Consider the following 21859-nt stretch of genomic DNA (forward strand, 5'->3'; position numbering starts at 1 on the left):
TTCAAACACCCTTCTTCAATGGACACAGGGTCCATTTGAACAGTTATTTTGGAAGAGATTTCCATGGAAAACTTGAGTTTCCATAGTAACTTGGACTTTTGAGCATTATTTTAACAGGATTCCCAAGCTTTCAGTCTACCTAGGATTTTAAAATCTTTTGGTCATTAGGAAAAAAAAAAAAGTAGTAAAAAAGCTGCTGTTTCATGCCGTCACAGACCACAATCCCTTGTCAGTATTCTTGCTGCTCCTGGCATAACAAATGAAAATGGTGCCGTATGTCTTTGTATGCAACACAACCCAATTATCACTTCATATGCACAAATCTTCACTACTGACTGTACATCCTGTTTTCTTCAGCTAATTAATAACACGCGCTTACATCGCCTTCTGAAATTGGTTCTAACGGCAGCGCGAAGTAATTGCTACTTTCATTTCATTTAGACCCCACCCACTTAAATCACTTTACTCCAAAACTAAGTTCAGCCACTTTATGGTAATATATGTACACAACATTTCTCAATACTCCACGGACCACTCCGTGAGGCTTCAATCACACAATAAAACCGTGGCAATAGATCCTCCCTAGCGCAGCGCTGCGTTGCAACCAAGACCTTTAGGCTATCTTAGAGGAGAGAAAGAAAACCCTTCGGGGGACATATTTCAGATATCTTTAATAACAACAACATCATAAAAAGGTTCTGGATAGATCTAACGTATTTGCCGTTTCGGCATCCCTCAATGCGTTATTATAAGCTTAAGGACAGGACCACACTGCAGGCAGGGGAAGCATCAGTGGCTTCGGCTCTTCCCCAACCTCCGGGCCCCGCGGATCCTCACCGGGCTCCCCCAGACTGCACCCGCGTGGGAGCGTCTCCGGCCGCCCCCGCCGGGAAGCGGGAAGCGAGCGGGGCGTGGGGCGGCGGCCCGGGCCGCGCCTCGCCGCACACCCAGCCGGCGGGAGGGCGGGTGGCGGGGTGCGGCGTCCCCTTTAAGAGGCGCGGCGGGGCGGGGGGCTCTGCCCCGCGGTACCGGGCGGCCCAGTCAGGCCCGGTCGCGCCGCGCGGGGGTCACCTGACTGCGCCGGGCTACCGACCTGCGGCGGTAACGGCAGCACCGCGCCGGTCCCCTCCGCTCCGTCCCGCCCTCTGCACCGGGGTAGGGGGCGGCGCTGCTGCGGCAGTAGCGCGGGGATTAGGCTGCGGGAGGATTAAGCCGCTGCCTGGAAATAGCAGCGGCGGCTCCCGGGCGTGGACGCCCAGCGCATCCCAGGCAGCGGCGGCGGCGGCGGCGGGAGGGCAGCCCGCCCCGCACCTGGGGCTACCGGGGCCGGGGGGAGGGAGGGGGGGAGGGCAGCTGCTGCGCCGCGGGGCGCCTCTCCAGCGGGTAGCGCGGCGGGCCGGGCCGGGGAGCGTTCGCGGCGGGAGGCGGCGGTGCCCTCCCCGGAGCGGCGGCAGGAGGACGGGAGGGAAGGACGCACTGACAGGTCGGCCGCTGGCGCTCGCTTCATCCTCTTCTTCCCCCGCCGCGGGCTGCTGCATGGCGCTGGGCGCCGCCGCATCTAGCGGCGCCCCGTTTCCCGGCGAGCGGGGAGGGGGGGAAGGATGTCCCCATCGGCGCCAGGGGATGGTGGGGGAGGGGAGGCACCGGGACGGTATAACATGGCGCAACGGTGCCATAATCTCCCACCGGGGAGGCAGCGGCGCGGGTGCTGCGGCGAGGCCGGGGCGCGGCGGCGACTCCCCCGCGGGCCGGCGTGAGGGGCGGGCGCTGCCGGGGCAGGTGGCGGGGGGGAAGAGGTGGGGGGGGGGTGTCCTTTCCCTCCCGGGGGCTCGTACGTTATTTGCGTGCAGTCTCCTTCTGCTACCATCATTATTTCCCCTTCAATGTCTAAAATACCCTTTATTTTTGCCCCAGGCGGCTTCTAGTGAGGCGAAGGCTTACACAACGGGGCGGGGGGAGGGGGTGTGGGGGGGCTGCGCCTCGGGAGGGGCCGGGCTGCCTGGCGGACCATTGTGCGTGTGTGTCTGTGTGTCCGTGCGTGTCTGTGCCGTACCCCCCTCTCCCCTCTCTTCCCCCCTCTCATCTCCCGTCGGTGATAACCCGGGATCTCCCCTTCCCCTGCCGCGTTTCCCGCCCCTGCAGAGCAGGCAGCAGCAGGCACGCCAGCGAAGATGTCGGGTCAGACGCTGACAGATCGCATCGCAGCTGCTCAGTACAGCGTTACGGGATCGGCCGTAGCCAGAGCCGTCTGCAAAGCCACCACGCATGAAGTGATGGGGCCCAAGAAAAAGCACCTGGACTGTGAGCATCCCTTCTTTTTTTTTTTTTCCTGTATCCCTAGCGAAGGCCGGGGGCTCTGCAGCGGGCCTGTGAGCTGTTGGTCATGCTTGCTGTGGTCCAGGTTGCAAAGCATAAGTGTTACGAGAGATCTCCGGGAGAGGATGAGTTGTTATTGCATTTCTTCTCTTATTGCATAATGCTGCTCTTTCGGCCATTTTTTTTTTTCCCCCCTCATGACCTCTTGCCTTTCATCCAGGTGAACCCTGCCTTGCAGAGCAGGGCTTTGGGAAGAGGGGAGGGAAATGGACGCACGGCAGAATGGACATGCGCTTGTCACTGCCTGCTTTGGTTGGTTGTCACTGCCTGCTGTTAGGATAGAGCTCGGCAGAGACATAAGTGCTACGCCAGGAGCTGGCCGAGCACCGGTGGGAGCGTGGCCATCTCCACAGCTGACTTCTGAAGAGGTTTAGATGGTGGTGTGCTTAAATGGCAAGCCCTTGAACAACGCTATGCCGTAGATTGGGACTGCCTTTGGAGAGCTTAAGGGCTGCTGCTGAGGTCCCAGATATTGGAGAGCAACTTCGTGAGCTGGCTGATGGCTTGCATCATGTTTCATTGAAGATGGCTGGTACTTTGTCTTGTAGAGTTGTGATCTGTTTTGGACTGGCATTAGCTAGTTAATGTATGAAACAAGGTTGAAGTCAAAACGTTTCTTAAAAAACAATGAGCTAGTCATGTTTTGTCTTGACAATTTTATTTCTTTTCAACCCACTCAACTGTCAGTCCCTGCTTGGAGACACCACGGAGTAGAGTGGTGAAAGGATTTAATTGCATGATGTTAATCGGCCTGGTTTAACAGTAGTAACTCTGTCCAGCATTGAACTGAGTAGATCAATGGCAGGTTTTAATGTCTAAAATTAAGTGATTTTCCCATTTATTTAGACATGGTAAGAAACACTTTGAAGTAAAGATCAGCAGGTTTTATACCAAGCAGTCTCTTGGCTGCTGACTCTTTCTAAGTAATGCTGGTGCAGGTGCATGTAAGTACAATACAGCATAGTAAGCTGTATTTCTTGTAAGCTGTATTTCTTAAAAGGAGGTAGTATTACTTCTGGAAAATAATTCCAGATTTCAGTTCTGTTGACTACATAGCTGACCCTTAAAGTGGCAAACAGCATGTTGGTCTTCCAGTATATATAAATGCTTTTGTATACATGTCTAAGAGATGCTGATGCATTGATTGAAGGCTGACTTCAGTCTCAACTGATGTTTAAATAGATTGCTTGTCTTGATATTGTGTATTTTCTGTCGCTTTCTTGTATATTTTAAAAAATCATCTTGGTTATCGATCTCTCCTATGTTGCTGTTTGGTAGCTGTCGACACTTCTTAATATGTAGGCTGTGTCTGGACAGTCCTACTGTATCCGTTACTAGAAGCATTAGCTTAAAAAAAGCCTAGCTCTTGTCTGTAAAAGCACACTGTGTCTCTATGTATTTTAATATATATGTACACAAAAATATATATATACATATATGTATGTGTGTATATATGTACAAGTACTATCTGGAATAGGCGGGATTAAATTAAGGTAGAAAGAATTTACTGGTGCTATATTAAGGTCTGGAAAGGGATTGTGTTTGGATATTGGTGCTGATATTACTACTTCAGAAAATGAGGGTGGGAGAGGCTGAAGCTAGCAGCATTCCATGCAACTTCATACCCACCTGCATGTAAGACACACAAGAAGAAGAGAAATGATCATTTCCTGGAAAGATACATCCCTGATAATTTTTCCTTCTGTTTTTCAAGCTATATATAACAGTTGATAGTTTAACTAACTGCTATCGTTAAAGACAGAATCTTGTCAATGGGAGATTAGCACATTCAAAATTGTGGACTAGGAATGAAAATCAAGTTCATGTTTTATAAGAAAAAATATTTTCAGACTCTTAAACCTGAGGCATCTCCTCAGAACTAGGAATTGTTAGGTAATTCCTGGAACTCAGACTTACATCTTGTGAACAAGTGTTAAAATGGGCCTTATATATTGTAATGAGAGAGTAAATTAAAAGTTCATCCTCTGAAAGAGCAATACTCCCATGCATGCAGGAGGTACTGCTAGGTGGTGGTCGATCTGAGTGCGTGGCTGACGGCATTTCAGGTTAGATAAGTAACATTTGAAGATGTGGAGAAGGGAATAAAAGTTAAAACTTGCTAATGCTTTAAGACAAGTTTTGAGTCGAGGTGTGAAGGATTTAGATGATTAAAACTTAAGGTACCAGAGAGCAATGGTTGGAGCAATGCTTTATGAAGAGTTGTAGTTCTAGTATTGGTGTGGGGGTTCTGTGTCCTTAGGGAACTCCACAATTTTATTTAGTGTCTTAGTGGCCAGGTGTCATATCACACAACCGATCTTCCACTGCCCTGATTAGCAGATGGGCTTTGTAAATTAAATGGAGAGATCAACTGTTTAACACGAGTTAAGTAGTCCTGTGAGGATGGGACACAATCATGCCTGTCCTTGTATGTTTTCTACAGAAGGCGTTAGTTCCAGAGGGTTGTAGAAAGATGATATGTGACAAGGTGTAGGGTGTCTTTTTTTTGTTTGGCTTAGGTTTTGTAGTGAGCACTACTTAGAGGGAATTTGCTCTGAGGAATAAAAAGCGTGATTTGAGTATGAGTGCATGTTTGTGAGGAAGGGAGGAGTGAACAGAATTAATGTCTTCTGTGAACAAAAGCTGAGCTGCTGAATACCTTCGTGTGGTTTTCTGTGCTTGCATAGTTTACACGTGCAGGCTTTAACATGGATGCTGCGTAGCAGCTGTCCTGTGGCGTGGGCTGTGGGTGCTGCACAGGCTTGTCATGTAAAGAAGTACTGAAGTATGATTAGGTGGCTATCATACACTTGTTAGTAAGATTTACTGTTTTCTTGGATTCCAGTTCTCATACTAGGGAATTTCCAGCAACTGCGGGAAGTAGTGCCAGATGGCATTAAATGCATTTCCCAAATCCCTGTAGGGAGAAAAGGAATGTAAATCTAGGATGCTCTGATGCTTTTGGGGCAAGCTGTTGCTGTCGGCGTGTTAAGGGCTCTGACCCTTTTGGGCTTAACAAACTTGTCATCTTGAAGCCATATCATTGTGGTGACTTTATCTTCCTCAGCTAACCGTGTTGTGTTTTAAATAAATTACAATTAGATACAGCATTTCCATGGAGCAGTGGAGATGAGCAACTTGATTTTGCTGCAGTGAGCAGGGCCATTGCAGAATGGGTGAATGAGATATATGGGCTGTGTTAAGTATATATGAACTGTGGTAATTCAACTTGAAGGGCAATCCTAGTACCTAGCATAGAAGTTTCATTATCAGAATTGTTCTGAAAGATATGTGAAGGCTTCATTGAGGGTTTAATTGTGTGGGGCAAGTAAAAGCCAGGGTCGAGCCTCGAGTAGGAGTTACTGAAAGTATCAACAGGGAGAAGCTTTTGTAGAAGGGAAATAACTTGACTTTCAAATGTTAGAACACATGATAGATGAGAGAAAAATAGGTAGAGCTGAACTCAGCTTCTTTTATAAAGGATCTTGCTCAGAAATAGATGGTCAAGCTTTCATTTAGGGAAGTGAACTGGAAACCAGCGAGGTTGTTGTGCCTGCGGTTGGTTGTAACAAGTTCCTGTTTCTGAAGATGATCAAAATGGCTGGGATTTTCCTTGTCTTATTTTGTTGCGTGAATTGCTTTGCAGCAGGAGGAAGTTCTGGAGTGTGTGTTCTAAAAAGACCGTGTGTTGCCTCCTTACTTCTTCAAAATAGTTTTCACAAGGTAGAAGGCCCTTTTGGAGGCCTGATCAAGAGCTGGGAGATTTTCATGAAATGTAGAAACAAAGCAGATGAAGATCAGGACTTGATTTTCTGTGGCTGTGGAGATGACTTGTGTATCTATAGTAACATCTTTCCACCTCAAGTCTAATTTTCTGTATTTGTATGTGGCTGGCAAACAAAAGGTATAAAAGGAAATTTATAGTTTAATTCATGCTGGTAACTGAACTGCAAGGCTGGTGTCAGTATTTTGCTTATACAGACACCTTTGTTCCTGCAGTGGTTTGCCTTTCTTCTGAAAATGGTGGGGATGACCTGACAAGTTTGGATCACTGTGGTCTCTAGTGCTGAAACAGAAGTGGCTGTTCACCAAAAGCAATGGGTTAAACTTTTTTCCTAGACTCAGCAAAGATAAAGTTGCTAGATCCCACAGATTAGTCTTAGAAACCTCTCTCTTATTCCTGAGAAATATGTCTGTGTCTGTTTTTTGGGAGAGGTGGGATTTAGTGGAGCTATCCCGACTTGCTAGACTTCGATGACTGTTAAGGTTAACTTGGATGCACATTTCAGAAGTTTTTTGCTGTTGAAGCGATTTGGGGAGAGTTCCAAGTCTGTTGGCACTCGGGGCCCTTTCCTAGCGGGAGTAGCACAGATGTATGAGTACTGCATTGCTCTGCAGTCCAGGTGATGCTTTATCTGTATGGCCGTGGAAGTACCTTCAAGAAAATTGCCAAGAACAGAATCGCTATGCAGACTGGTCTTGATCCTTCCTGCTTTACTAATGAAACTACTTTTGTGTGTCTCACTGTATCTTGTATTACAGTAATTTGTCACAGTTTGCATGTATGAGAGAAGTGATTTTGTTTAAGTTAGCTGCAATACAGTGTCTTGGTTTTTGTTGTCACAGCTGGGATGTATTCTAAATCGTGAACTCCTCCTTGTCACCTCAATGAATCTCTTTCACTCATGAAAAGAAAAAAATCCAAGCAAACAATTGTTTTCTTTAATTCCTGAATGGGTATTGAATTAGTACTTTTTGTGTGTATATGTAAGGACTTGTCATCAGTCTCTGTTGAATAGCTCTGTTTCTGTGGGCTTCTCCCATGTCTGTTCCCAACACAGTATTGAAGACTCACTTCATTTGGAGGTGTGTAGGTCTCTGAATAGGAGTAGAAATGTCAGTCATGGGTAAGGGGAGCTAATAAGAAGGCTTTTTAGATCCATTGATCTTGAGTTTTTCAATGGCATTAATTTTCATTCCCCACCTGGCCCCATACTCTTCTTAAGGCCTGCGTAATACTGAGAGAAGGCTGCTCTTTTAATTAAGCTAAGACTTAACTAACTAATGATTTTTCAAAAGTGTTTGAAGCTGGGCAGAAGTTTGAATTCATGTCAAGATACAAAGGTTGAAACATGGGCAAGATCAAGTGATCTTGTTTATCTGAACTGTGTTTAAGTCTTCTTATGGTACAATGCCTAAGGAAAGGAAAGGGAGGATGGAGAAACAGAAGAGTGGGTAGACAGTGTAATATTAAACTTTCTTTCATCCAAACAGTGTAACTTGATAAAGCTAGATTGACTAGTCTTACCCTTCCTCCCCTTGGCTTTCCCTCAGCTGTAGGTGTGTATTCTTAGTCTGTTTTAAATAGTCATCGAGATACTTCTGTTAAACGTGCTTTTTGACAAAGCAAATTCTGGGACAAGTTAGGTCTTTCTGCTGTACTGACTTCCATTAGCAGACCTTGATAATCGAGTAGCTATGTCTATCTTTGAGGCTCCTGGTTCGTGAAATGGTTGGTATCCAGTCCATAGTTTTAATCACTTATATTTAATAGTTGGATATGTTTCATAGTAGTCTCGTAGTATTACGCCCTTAGATCCTGGGTGGCAGCAATTGAACAACTTTTAAACAAAAAAATCTGCAGTTTAATTTGATCTGTGCCTCTGATTTCCCAGTCCGGCTCTTCAACTGTACGTCTTCTGTGTGTGCCTTGCCTGGGCCTGTGCCACTAGTGAGGAACTCTGTGAAGCCTACAAGAAAGTGCTTGGTTGGTCTGGTCAGTCCATGCTTCTGTGTCTCTGCCCTGAGAAGGATCCTCTGAACTGCTTAAAAGTAGATGGCAGCTGGGATAACTCTGAAGGGTGTATAGCATTTTGAATGCTATTCATCTTCCCTGCTTCTTGCTGGATGGAAAAACTGTTAGCCAACCAGGAGAACTGGCTGCTCACTTAGTCTTTACTTCTGAAGGAGTGATATGAGTGATATTATAGCAGAGGCAGACCTGCCTCTAGTATTTTTCTGCCCATGTTCAAGATACTCAAGACTACTTTGCTTTTCCTACCCTGCTTACCTTCCCCTGGTACTGGGTGTCTGTGACAAGGCTTCAGGAATGGCCTCTGAGAAGAGACCAGGGCTGGCTCCATGCTAGACACAGCCAGCTCCACAGCAGACCCACCACAGGACACTGCTGAGCCCACCCCTCAAGCTTGTCGTGCTTCCAGGAAAATGTGTTTAAGGAAGGGCTGAAAACACTGGACAGGCAGAGGAGGAGGAGGAGGGAGAAAATGAGAAATGGCGAGGGAACACCGTGATCAGAGGTGAAGCAGGAGGTACTCCATGCTGCTGGAGCAGATATCCCCTGCAGCCTGTGGAAGACTCCTGTTCTCAGAGGTCACAGCTGCAGTGTCCTGCCCCGCTACCAAAACCTTGCCATGTACACCCAATATACCGTCTGCCCCCAAAGAACAGAAAGGGAGAGACCTTCCTCAGTCAGCTGTTGACATATGGTATTGCTGAGGGAGCTGGCTCCAGTGTTTCTGGGGGTGGGGAAAACTTGAGGGTGGAGGGGGATGACATTATATCCCTTCCCTTAGTCTTACTGCAGTCGAAAGATGAGTCAGTGGTACTGAACAGTATCATTAATCTAACATGCCCTGTTCCTTTTTGGAGCTTCTTTTCAAGGTACAGATCAGGACACAGGTAGGAGTGGAAGAGCACAAGTTCTGCTGTGTGCCTAGGGGAGATAGAGTAGTCTCACCGACGAATGTCCGACAAAGTTTGAATCTCCAAACTTCTACACATGGCACGCAGATTAGGAGCAATGTTCTGCCTGACTTGGAGAGAAGAGTTTCAAATACCATGAAAACTAAACAGCAGGGAATAAAGCAAGCCAGGAAATCAGGGTCTGAATCTCAGCACAGTATGTCCAGTATGCCGAAAGAACAGGTCATATAGCACGGGGTTGAACCCTGAACTCAAACTAAGTGATACAAGAAGCCTTCCTAGTAGATTTGCAAGCAGTGATCTGTAGCACAGGGTTTGCAGCAGTACTTTTGTTCCCTTGAGTCAGCAGTACCAGCAAGACCGCAGTGTGAAGCTTCATTGGTAAGTTGATATTAGAATATCTCAGCCCATCAGACTTGGCATGGTTGCTTGGTTTTCCTACTGGCCAAAATTTTGCTTGGATGAGAGCTTGGTGGTTTCAGTAAAACCTGAATAAACCAGATGTTGGTAATTGCTAGAAGGCAATCAGAATACTTGGCAAAGGCTAGTTTGTCACTTTGTGGAGTGTGGTTAAGTCTGCTTTTTCTGGAGTCTTGCAAACTGCATGCTAGACCCTTAAAATTGTTTTTAATACTTTTAATCTTGCTATGTTGATCATGTTTACTTCTGCAGAGCTGCTTGAAAACACTGAAAAACAATACAAAACAAGTTTTGCAAGGGTGGGCTCAGAGTTATATTCAACAGTTATAGCTGGTAGCCATTAAGCTGCTTGTGCACATAAAATAATATTCTTTTTAGGTTGTGAAACACATTTGCAGTTGAGAGTTGTAGTCCACTGGGAGAGAGAATATACCAGCAATCTGGACTAGTGCTACAAATGGTATTGGACATCAGCCTTGAAGTGTCACCATGAATGTAGGTGGAATACTAGAATAGTGTTTTCTAGGCTGCTGGCAAATGGTGCATCTACTGGGCGTCTGAGGCTTGCAGCTACCTACAGTCGTAGGCACAGTATAGGAAATGGCAGTGCACTGTACTACCACCAACTTCCAGATGAACCAAGTCTAAGTACTATTCTGTTCCTCCTCCCCGTCCAGGATAACACGATCTCATACTTTGTTTTAGATTATATCTATATCTGAACTTAGCTTAATGAAAGGGATTGGATGCTGAAAAGTCCTGGTGTCATGCAAATGTTGTGTATTTATGTAATCTATACTCTGGCCGTTTGAGCTGAGGCAGTGTGTCAGTCAATTGCCTTTCCTAGAGTCTGTTTTTTCTAGCTATTGGTAACTCAAATGTGTTAGGATATTTGTTGTAGAGGAAATTTTGTGAGTACATAGGCATGATCATGCTTGAAGGCCATCAAGAAAGAACACTGTCTCTTGTATGTGCTGAGAACTGCGAGTTGCTGATAGGATGTGTCTGCAGCTCAAGTCTGAGTCGTAGCAATCAACTCTTTTCTTGGTCATAAGCCAATATGCAAAATTGCCACAGGTAGAAAGCAAGTTGGCAGGAACTTTCATGTTGTAGTTGGGCCACAGAGCTGTAACAAAACAGTTGAGCCATGTGCTTTGCCAAGGTGGCTTTATTTTTCTCAAAGAAGGAATTTAAAAAAAACCAAACCCAACCACAAAAAAGCAATATTCTTTGCTAGTTGTTTCTAGGTGTTTAGGAGACTAAGTTGTGGCTGAGATATGAAACACCATTGAGGGTAGATTGGAAAGTTTGGTGTCCACTTGAGCTAAGACTGTTCTACCATATGTTTAAAGGACCATAAGAACATGTCTTTCCAAGAAAGTGTCTTAAACTTTGCTGTCCTAAAGAGATGGGACAAGACTGTGGCTTGACTACAGACAGTGTAAGTCGATTACTTCAAACTGACTCTTGGCTTGACACAAGCGTGTATGACACAATGGCAGCGAGTGCTTCCATAGCAGATGGTCAGGGTTAGTTAGCCTGCAGAGCCTGGCAGGCTCCGAGTGCCTCTGGCATAGTTTTGTTCTATCTCCTAAGTCTCTGATAGTTTACAGAATGTTCTAAAATGGTCCTCCGTAGAAGTGAGAGGAAGACATGACTGCTCAAAGCATGAATAAAACATGCTGACTTGTCGCCCACGTTCTTAAAATGTGTGCAAGTTTACAAGTTTAGAGGAAGGTCCTCAAAATAAGGCGGTGATCAGTTATCTTGCCATAGTGCAGGACTGCGCTAGCTCAAGCACGCATCTTTACACATAATCGAAGAGCCCACATAGATGCACTTAAGTGGAAGTTCAAACTGTTTTTAAACGGACTTTTCCTTTCACTTCTCGTTTCAGAGAACGTAGGACTTGTATGAAAGGGGGAAGCCAGCTGGCCTGTTTCCTGGCTCTGAAGGCTGCTGTTTCTCATTATGTAGAGGTTGAATATAGATGTGAGCTTTAACATATCATTGCATCAGTCCTTTAGCAACCCTGGAGTTTTAAAACCTACCCTTTTCAAATGGAGGCTTGGGTTTGGATCTTGCTGCGTGACTCTGGAATCTGAAGTACAGTTATTGTGCCTGTAGCCCTAATCTAAATTTTATAGCTTCATCTAAACCTATTTATAGGAGAACATACGTTCAGCTAAGGGGCAGCAAGCCAGAGGAAGTCAGCATATCTAGTGTGCCAGTGTTTTGAAAACATGTAAATTTCATTGTGAGTGATGTTTTGTTACTGGCATCTGAAACAGAACGCTGTTTTCATATGTGAGCCTTGCCTGTGACTTTCTGATCTGATCTTTCATTCTAAGCCACATAGGTTGTTTCTAGTTTTGCTAAGCTCAATTTAAACTTCAGATTGCTCTGTTGTTATTTGTGAATGGCGAGAGTATTAACAGGCAAAGTTCGCTATGTTTGGAATGGGTGAGTTTAAAGAACCTCCTCTTGTTTATCAGGAAGCAGGAAATTGCTTAGGCAGTATTAGGAGAGGCTACCTTTCAAAATTCATCTCCATGTCATGCTTAGGAGTTAATTGACACTTCTGCGTGTTCCAGTCTAGAGATCTGACTCTATGCGAAGCTTTGCTGCCTGGATGTGAGCCTGTGTGATGGATTCCAACTTCCCCGCTCATCGGGAGCTTGAGATGAGGCTTCCACTGCCAGTGGCAAATACATCTTCCAGAGACATTGGTGACTTTGAACTGTTAGATAACAATTTAGTACTGTCAGTTTTTTAAATGTTAGTAGTCCTAACTGCATCTTCCATCTCTCAGGTGGATGTTCCATTGACTTTTAACAGATTTTTTTTGCAACACGGAAAAATCTGCAGTATGTGAAAGGCTGCAGGCTCATGTTGAAGAGTAAAGTCTATGTTAGTTTTTTCAAGATTTCTGAGACTTAAACTCACCTGTCTCTTTGGTAGAAGTAAAATATTCTTGTTTAACTGGTGTAGTACAGGGGTATGAACATAAAAGAATTGCAGGTTTTGTTTCATACTTTTTTTTTAGCAAGGAGAGGGTAAAGCTCCATTCAATCATGGAGGATATCAGTGAGTTTGTAAAAATCTGTTTTAAGGCACAGGATTCACATGTGACGCAGCCGTCTGGTTTTAGGGACTCTTATGGTCTTTATGTTGTGCTGTAGATACATAGGTACAAGACAAGATTGATTGAAATGATTCAACCCATGTTATAAAGGACTTGCTATTCAGTTGCAACTGCTTCAGTATGCCTCTAGGAGGTCATACTGTTGCACTGACTGCATGGACAGGTTTTGCATTACACTTGTTTTCCTTTTCCTACAGATATGTTCATGTTTTCAACAGGATTGTCTGCATAGTTGTGGGCATTTCATTCCCAGTTAAGAATTTCAACCCACACTGAGCTTCTAGTGGCTTGTCAGCTCGACAAAGTGCATGGGCTCTGGCCTTGTTAGGTTATTTTTCAGGCTGACCCTACTGAAAGTTTTATTGTCCCACAACATCCACTGGCAAAATAGCTGGACTTCTAGAAGAACCTGGCTGAGATGGTAGGAAAAACACAGACCATGGTCTGCATGTTGAAAGTTAGATGTGTCAGCTGCTGAGCCTGCCTACTCAACTGACCTGTTTCTAAAATGCAGGCTGCAGCTAATAATGTGTCACTGAAGTTGCTTGCGGGTTGTCTCATCCCCACCCTGTTTTTTTTATGTATACCCAATGTGTAACAGCGAAGCAGCACAGCTGAAACATCAGGCTGCTTCCAAGGTATTTTCAGTCTCGTTCAGCTCTGTAGTGGATTACAAATTGCTGTTCTAGGCGGAGTTGATAGGCTAGTGACAGTTTCACTTCTACAAGTTTATTAAGAACAAATGATTTTCTGAGGAATGTAGATCACTTGGGGGTGGAAAGCACTAACCAGGATTCATTTTTTTCAGAATAAAAACAGCAGCAGCACGGCAACTGAAATAGCTCATGTACCGTGCCTCAGTTGATTACCATTTTCTGCCAGATGTGGCTGGAGTGTAAGATCAGCCCAACATGGACAGGCTGATTAGAAAATGCTCTAGTGCAGAGATTACAGTAAAAGACCCCATGCTGCTGTGGAAAACACAAAATCCTTGCTTTTCTAGTGTAGCTGTGCTGGTCCAGATAAAAGCTACAGTTGTGCTGTTACTGATATTCCAGTAAACAGCCAAGTAGTGGTAAGAGTTATGAATTGATTTAACTGACAGGTAATGTTAGGGGTTGTTCACCCTCATGGAAGGATAATCACAGGCCACAGCTGGAATCCTGATATCCACTTACAGTAGTCAGTTAACTAGGATCTTATTGGCTTTTCTCCTAAGCAATAATCTTGCAACAATATACTCCCCTTTAAACTTGTTCTGTTGTATGCAGCAAGACCTAGGATGCAATGGGACTATGGCTTTAATGCTTGCATGGATGGAGAGAACAATTCTGCCCCTTGAAGGAGATTGAATAAATGCTTTGAAGGCTTGGCAGAAGATTGGCTGGTGGCCGCAGTTTCATATTTCTTCTCTAAATGAATGTGTGTTTTGGTTAAAGCTTCCAGGTTTGAACTGCTGAAGGAAATGGCTTGTAGAATGAGGTCTGAGACTTGCCATGCACGATAGAAGCTCCTTTTTATTCAAAGTTATTGGTCAAATGCTTAACACAAATAGTACTTGTAATGTTAGTAGGGTTTTACTACGTCCCTTCCTCCCCTAGAGTTTGGCATCTAAGATGCCATATTAAGATAGGATGGGGCATACCATTTCTCCAGGACAACTGCTTTTATATTTTAACCTTATAAGCATTGGTTGGTGTCCACTGAATGCAAATGGCATTTTGTATATCTTAAACTATTGAGAGCTGTGCAAAAAAGGTAGTACAATGATGATTTGTGGCTCAGCTGCTCTTTGCAATAAAATCAATAAAATAGAGAAGTGGCACATCTCGCTCCAGAATTACTTGTTGTTTCATGCTGACATAAGCAGAACTGCTCAGTTCTTGTCTTTGAGCAGAAAAATATACGTTTCTGTTGAGCTAGTTGTGGAGAATTTGGGTGGAGAGAGGGTCTGGAATTGGGTCTCTGGGTGAGAGGAAGGAATCATTAAAGCAGTGATTTCTCTTCTTTCCCTTGCTTGCTGAACTAGTATTCTTGCCTGAGACATTCTTTGGTATTCAAAGTGAGTGGATTCTGTACAAATGAGGTCCAAGACTGAGCTTCTTATTACTTTGGACAGGGGAAAGATTCTATGCTTTATAACTAAGGCTTTTCCTACAGTGAAACTGCTTGAAAAAGCTGCGATGGCTGTGGTCGAGAAGGAACCAGGCAGGATTCTTTGACTATGGGACCTTTTACCCTTTGCTTAGTGTTCTGGCTTTGTGTGTGTGAGGCTAAAAACCTGCTTTCCTTAGTACATTTGTACTAGGGAGTTTGTGTAGCCCATCTTCTGGATGAGAGCTGTATTGTTCCAGGTATTTAATTCCCAAGTAAAATTGAAGCTTTTATTATTATGAATAGTTGGATCCTGGGTGACAGTAAGTTCTCGGACTTTGTCCATAAAATACATTCATCACTAGTTAATTAGCAGTCTTAAAGACCATACTTAAAACCTCAATGACTGCTGTTTAAGCTTCTGCAGCTGGCCTGAATGCCATCTTTCAGTTGTATTCTCTCAAGGAGAAAACTCCACTGTAAAAACTAAAGGTAGTGCACATTATTCTCTCCTGTTCTTCCCCAGAGGCAGCGGAGCTTTAAGTTCTGGGAGCTTTTAAGTAAACAGTATTCATGGTTCATGGAACTTGGAGCAGTTGCTTATGGCAAGAAACTTTTTAACACAGTATAATCATACTTTTTCCCCATTATTAGTACTTAGGGAGACAGTTGCCTTGATCGCACCTTTTGTTGGCTTTTATTTTCCTCTTTCCAAAAGAGGTGCACCTGAACCTCTCAGGAGGAGAAGCCATCTGTCTCAATCGTTAAGGACCAAAAGGGACAGAAGTCTAACATAACTGGTTTAATATTGCTTATGAGCTGAGGTGGTTTTTGCAGATGACTTAAAGGCAGATGTCTTGCCTTGATATGATGGGGAAGGAGGAGTGCAAACTCTGACATTGTAATAAAATCCAGTGAGATATATATATATATATAGGCAGTAGATTTTCAGCTTTGTTTTCAAAACAGGTATTTGGTAATATAGGAAGTGGCGCACTGTTGTATTTGGAGAGGAGTAGTGTGATACAATGATTCTACGGCTAATTAAACTCTCAGTTTGAGAAATTGGAGAAAGCTCCAGGAGAGATTTGCTGGTACTCAGTCATCTGCCCTGTCTCTGCAAACTCTTTATGTGATACAGAAGAAGAAACTCTTTTTATCTTCTGCAAAACGCTTAATACTATGGGTAGTATGAGTATGCCTATGAGTACGTAGAAAGGAAGAAATCGTATGCAAAAGATGATTGTCTTGGTGTGGGATGCAGTTGTGGTTCAAAGACTGGCTGCCATGACCTCTCAAGCTCCAGGATCTGCAGCAAGTATTTGTCTTCACAAGAGTCTCAGATATCTTTGGGAAGAAGGAAGTCTGTGAAGTAAGGCTGGAGAGACGAGGTAGCAGTCCCCCGAATTACTTATAGTTACAAGGACCATGGTTGTGTTACTGGAAAGGTCTTTGTAGTACCTGGAGAGCTTGCGCTCTGTGAAAGATTGTGTTTAGGTTTGTTGAGTTGGCACAGGCATGAAAGTGCACGGGCAATATCTGGAAGATGCTGGACTTTGATGAAGTATAGGCTTGATGAGGTCAAGGTGAGATGTAGTAACTCTTGAGGTAGATTTTGGGGAGGAAGGAGGAGACAGCATGAATCACTGTTTTGTTCCGGGAGATTATTACAAGACAGATTACGATGCACATTTGTGGAGATGGGGCAAACTGGGGGTGGGAAAAAAGTAGATGGTAAACTTTAACCCCACAGATAAGTTCCTTCCTTTGGTTTGTGGAATTGCTTAATAGTGAAAACCAACAACATTAAAGCCACCTAATGTTCTGATAAGCAGTTATTGTAGAAGCAGAAACCTCGAAGTTTGTTCTGCTTTCCAGTACTGTTTTGTGGCCAGTCTTCTGTAGACCTGGAAGTCCAGCTCTTGCATTGGTTAGCACAATGGTGTAGTAGCGTCCTGGTGCAGTTCTGTGTCTTGCAGTGGACGACTTCAACTGTGGCTTGCTTATTTAACTTTTTTGGCTGAGGCTTTTAACTCTTACTATAAGCAATTTCTTTCTGTTCTTGGCTAGCCCGGCTTTGGGAACCGTTCTGTGTTTCCTTTGTTGTAGGTTCAGGGTGTTATTTTAAAACTTACAAGCCAGAAAAATCATTTGTGAAGACTGCTGTATAGTTCGGTGTAATAGTAAGGAAGATCTGTGAGGGGGTTACTCTCAGAAAGATTGGCAAAGTTTAGGAAGTGAATGTATGACATAGCTCAGAAGCTGAGGCAGCTCGCCTGTTAATCCAACCTGGAAAGACAGCTGCTCTTAAGCTGGCACCAGTATCTTTCTGAACAGAGAGGTCTTGTGCTCTGCTGCTGTTTCTCTGCATACTGAAATGTAAATTGTGAATAATTAACTTTGAACTGGGGAATCCCAGTTAATCTATCTGTTAACAATTGAGTAAAAAAATCACAACAAAACCAAACTAGAAGAAAAATCCTGCTCTGATCTAGAATACAATCTGGAAAGGTAAAGGAATAAAACAAATTATTTAAAGTGTTGTAGAAGCTCTCTCATTAAAAAAAAAAATCTCAAAATCAGGAAGTAGTTTTTAATTACCTTGAAGTCTGAAATTCTGAAGACAGTGAAACTTTCTCACTGTTTTCTTTTTTTTAATCGTATGAGCTTAACAAAGAAACATCAAAATTATTTACGTCTTTTAATGATCTCTTCAAAAGGTCACAAAGAGCTAAGGTGTCTTAACTTTGGTTGTTCACATTGAACCCTCTGCTGATCTTCCTCAGTTTGGCAGATTTTTACTCTAGCCTTGCATCTCTTACCTGAATAAGTTGCAAATGTCTCACAGCTGAGTCAAAAAAATTGGCTGGCCAAAGAGTTTAAAGGCTGGTGTTTAGATTTAAGTTATAGTGTCAAAGAATTGACAAGCATTTATTCCTTCTATGTGCCTAGGTTTTGCATCTGAAGAGTTAACTAGAAAAAGTATATTCAAGTCCAAATTAAATGTGTAATTTAAACAAGGATCTCTAGACTGAAAGAGCGTTCAAAATAGCAACTAGCAAGATGTGAAGAGAGGAAACAGGAGAAATCGTGTACTGTGGTATGGTGGTTATAATTTAGTCCCACAGTAAAACAGGTTCAAATGACGGGTGTAGGCTTTCATTCTCCAACTTTCTCCACTTGTGATGAAAGCACTGGCTGCTATTGCTGTACAATTCCTGGCTTGCTACTTTGCTTGGAATTTGTATTTGAGCTCAGTTTTTGGATTTGGGGATTAGCTGTCAGTGTACTTGATGGGGATGCCTGCAGTAGCAGAAACTTCATCAGGAAAGTACCTTTAATCCTTGTTTGGGCTACTTCTGTGTACCCCAAACAGAATCATCTTTGTAAGATTGCTTCATACGGCTTCTGAGGGCTGTGCTTCGGCTGGTACTTCTTAATATGATCTGTTTCCTATTAACAAATCCACCTATGACTTGCTTGAAAGACTGAACCTCATTGTCTCTGAAAACTAAATTTCTGTCCCACCAGTAAATACCTAAATCTTGAAAAATGTCATTTCTAGATTTCCTTTTTTCTTGTCTATGTTTTCTTTTTCCTTGTACCTGTTCTTCTCTACCACACTGAAGACAAATTAATTTTGCCAAGTCTTATTTTAATATTCAGCTTAGCCACCAAACTCTGCTGCTCAGAGTTCATTAAAGTTAGCTATGCTTCTGAGTTGCTCCATATGCTGATGACTGCTGGATAAACTGAGATTGGGGAAAGAAACCCAGGAAGCTTGAGTTCTTAGCTTTGTGGTGTGACTTAATGGGAAATAGCTCTGCAAAAATTAACCCCATTTCCACACACCTCCCCCCTGATGATGAGTAAAATCTTCATGCGTGGTTTAATTCTTTTCTGTGCGTTGAAAGTAGTAGACTTAAATTTGATCATACCTCTCTACTCAGCACACTGTAATTACTCATGTCCTAAAACATTGAGCTGCAGACCGAGGTGCTGTACCCTCCAGCAGTTTGGAGAGGAGGCAGAAATGGCTGAGTGACTTCAGGAGTGCTGCAGTAGCGTATAGTAGTGCCTTGTAGCCTTCGTTGCCAGCACTGCTTTGAGTGGACTCCTCTGAGGTTTTATTATCTGACATCCACTGATGGAATACAAATTTGTAGCACTCCTCTTCCATAGTGAGCTATGTACTGGAACTTAGGACTGAAAGCTTGCAAATTTGATGCATGTTGCCTTATACTAAGCACAAATGCTGTCATCTGCAGCAAAACATCTGAACTGGGTAAATGGTGGGCAAGCCACTTGTGACTTGCTTCTAGGCTTTTACAAACCACTGTCTTCTATAATGCATTAATCAGCAGTACAGGCCTGTTTGTACAACAAGATCAAGGAGAATTTTTGGAGCTCTGTGAGCTTGAACTGCTGTCATTCAATAGCATGACTTCTGTAATACTTTTGTCTGCAGAACTGCCTCCTTCAAGAGTGGTATTACTGAGGTTATAGAAGTTAACTTTACATTTCAGAAGGTGTTCTGCCAAAAAACCAACCAACACCCACAACTGAAACAAAAAACACCATGACAACAAACTTTTGAAAATCAAAATTGGCAAACATATCATAAAATTTGTCTCCTGTCTCATTACAGAAAATCGTTCCACTGACCTGAAACTGAAGACAACTTGCAACTCTTATGCTCATACAAAAGACAATTTTAAACACAAGCCCTGCGGTTTTCGCAGGCTTCTGACTCTGAGCTATAGATTGGTTGAATTTTAAATGAGTCTGTTATAGTAAAAAATGAATAAAAATCACTTGCCATGAATTAAATAAAAATTAAAAAAATAACTAAAATTCTGAATGCTTCTGGTACAGCAGTGTGGGTTTCTGAACACACCAGGTGGTTCTTAATAGCTGATGCAACTCACCAGTCTGTTTAGACAGACCTGTCCTCAAGACTTCTTCTGCCTCACAGAGACAGAATCAGTAGTTTCACAGCAGTCTGAACCTTGACTTTCTGCTCTTAGCAGTGTTAGTGCCCTGTGTTATATAGGGTTGTGTTGGGGAGGGAAAGCAAATCTGTGAAGTGGTGACACTGCTGCTCAGGTGAACTGAATTGCTAAAGCGTGTTTACAGCAGACTTGCATAGTTTGGATGTGGAAGAATCAGTCACAGAACAGCCTGCTGCTTCTAGGGTAGAATATCCATCATCACTGAAGGACTTTAATAGTTGGATAAACATTTCTAGTCTGGGGAAGTGGGGGGGAAGAAATACATGGAAACTCATTAACAATTATTACTTTCCTCTCAAAAAAAGTAAAAGATGAGTATTTTCATTAGTAACACAAATAATGCTTAGTCTAGTAGTAGAACGTTTTTAGTTTTTAACTTTTTCTGCTTAGATCTTCAAACTTTAAACCTCAGACCTACAATTCGGTCTGTGTTCTTTGTGTTGCATGAAGTCATCTCCTGAAGTCTTGCTAGAGCTGTGTCTGGCATCACATGGGTTTTGGTCATGCAGTTGCAGTATGCAGTTTCCAACTGTGTCTCAGAAATAGGTAATAACTTGTAGAAGGTCATTGCTGGCTGCCTGGCAAGAGTCTGTAGGTAATAAGTGATGTAGTAAATCAAAGATCCTGTCAGTAAATGTGGGATATAGATGCTAGGGGAAAGCTTGCTGCCCTACTGTTTATGATTTAAGTACTTATCTTAATTTCATGTACTCTCCTGTGCAAGTTTATCCCTTCCTAATGTACAGGACACAAAGCTGTATTTTGTTTTTGTTCCCTAAGACAGTCTATTGTCTTATTTCTTCTATGTAAGGTGCAATCTTGCAGAAGACTTACTCTTCTGTATGTCTATCCTTGCCTTCTTTCCTACTGTTAAAGACATCTTAATGCATGCCTGAGCACGCTCTTCTGCTGTCCAGGTCTGTAGGGGCTCCAGGTTTTGGATACGAGAGCATCTGTTTCTGGTGATAGCTCTTTTTGCTAATGTGACTGGGTTCAGTGTGCTTGACGTATGACCTGTAAGTGAAGAATTCAGTAATACTTATTCATCTAACCCAGCAGTAGTGAACTGCCACAATTAGCTTGAAAACCCACAAGCAGTAAAGTCATGTGATGTTGTGCACCCTAACTTCATCTGGGATGAAGAGGAAGAAAGGTTGGGACATAACTCAGAACAGAATTGTCGGAAAGCTCGTACTGTTGGACGAAAGGGTCAGACCAGTGTTGCTGTCAACGTGTACTAACATAATCTCAGGTTGTTTTTTTTTTGTTTTGTGTTTTTTTTAATGTAGACTGTAAGCACTGAACTTGCTGTTTGTCACAACCATGGCCTGCAGCCTAGTGGGCTGAGAGCTTGGCCATGCTGCAAACTTTTTTGTCTTGTTTGTAGTACCTAACATCTTCATTTTCTCTTCTTACAGACTTGATCCAAGCAACTAATGAAACAAACGTGAATATTCCTCAGATGGCCGATACGCTTTTTGAGCGAGCAACAAATAGTAGCTGGGTGGTCGTATTCAAAGCCTTAGTTACCACACATCATCTAATGGTTCATGGCAACGAGGTAAATGTAATCAGCTTTCTCTTGAGACCATATTGGCTCTGAGCAGACTCCAAGCCAAAAACATTAGTGCAAAGGCATCTCTTCTGAACCAGTAAGGACCTGAGAAAAAAGGATAAGAATGATTCTGGACAAGGAGCAACCTTACCCTTAACATAGTTGGAGACATGCCAATTATCTGTCTCTTCATTTACAAAACCATAGCATAAGAGCAAGCAGCAGCCTGTTCCAGGATGTTGACAAACTATATGCTATCTGAAAATAGAGATATGCAGTATTAAAGTCTACCTGGGACTTTTTTACTAGAGTCAAAGTTGATGTTCTGGCCCATGTGTACTGCCATCTAAATAGCTGCCCTCTCTGCATGAGCGTTAAAATCTTCCTGGAGCTGTAAATTCAACTTGATAGCCTTTTGGATTGTGTTTCCCTTGCCCTTACTTTTTATTGACCTGTGTAGACTGGTATGTCTGTGTAAAAACAAAAAGCATACTTAAAGAGCTTTGGAATGACTGTGAAACAATTCCTCCCTGG

General features: G+C 43.3%; 1 protein-coding gene across 27 annotated transcripts in view; it reads left to right on the forward strand.

Moving 5' to 3' along the window:
* Positions 1–2171: 2171 nt before the first annotated feature.
* Positions 2172–21859, forward strand: part of SNAP91 (synaptosome associated protein 91) — a 65716-nt gene continuing 46028 nt past the window's right edge. For all 27 annotated transcript variants that reach the window (XM_009985036.2, XM_086608228.1, XM_086608231.1 and 24 more), the window contains exons 1-2: positions 2172–2301; positions 21189–21331. In XM_009985036.2, coding sequence (XP_009983338.2) covers positions 2172–2301; positions 21189–21331 — 273 coding nt within the window. The remainder of the gene's footprint in view (positions 2302–21188; positions 21332–21859) is intronic.

The sequence above is a fragment of the Tauraco erythrolophus genome, chromosome 2, assembly GCF_009769465.1.
Source record: "Tauraco erythrolophus isolate bTauEry1 chromosome 2, bTauEry1.pri, whole genome shotgun sequence".
Classification (NCBI taxonomy): Eukaryota; Metazoa; Chordata; class Aves; order Musophagiformes; family Musophagidae; genus Tauraco; species Tauraco erythrolophus.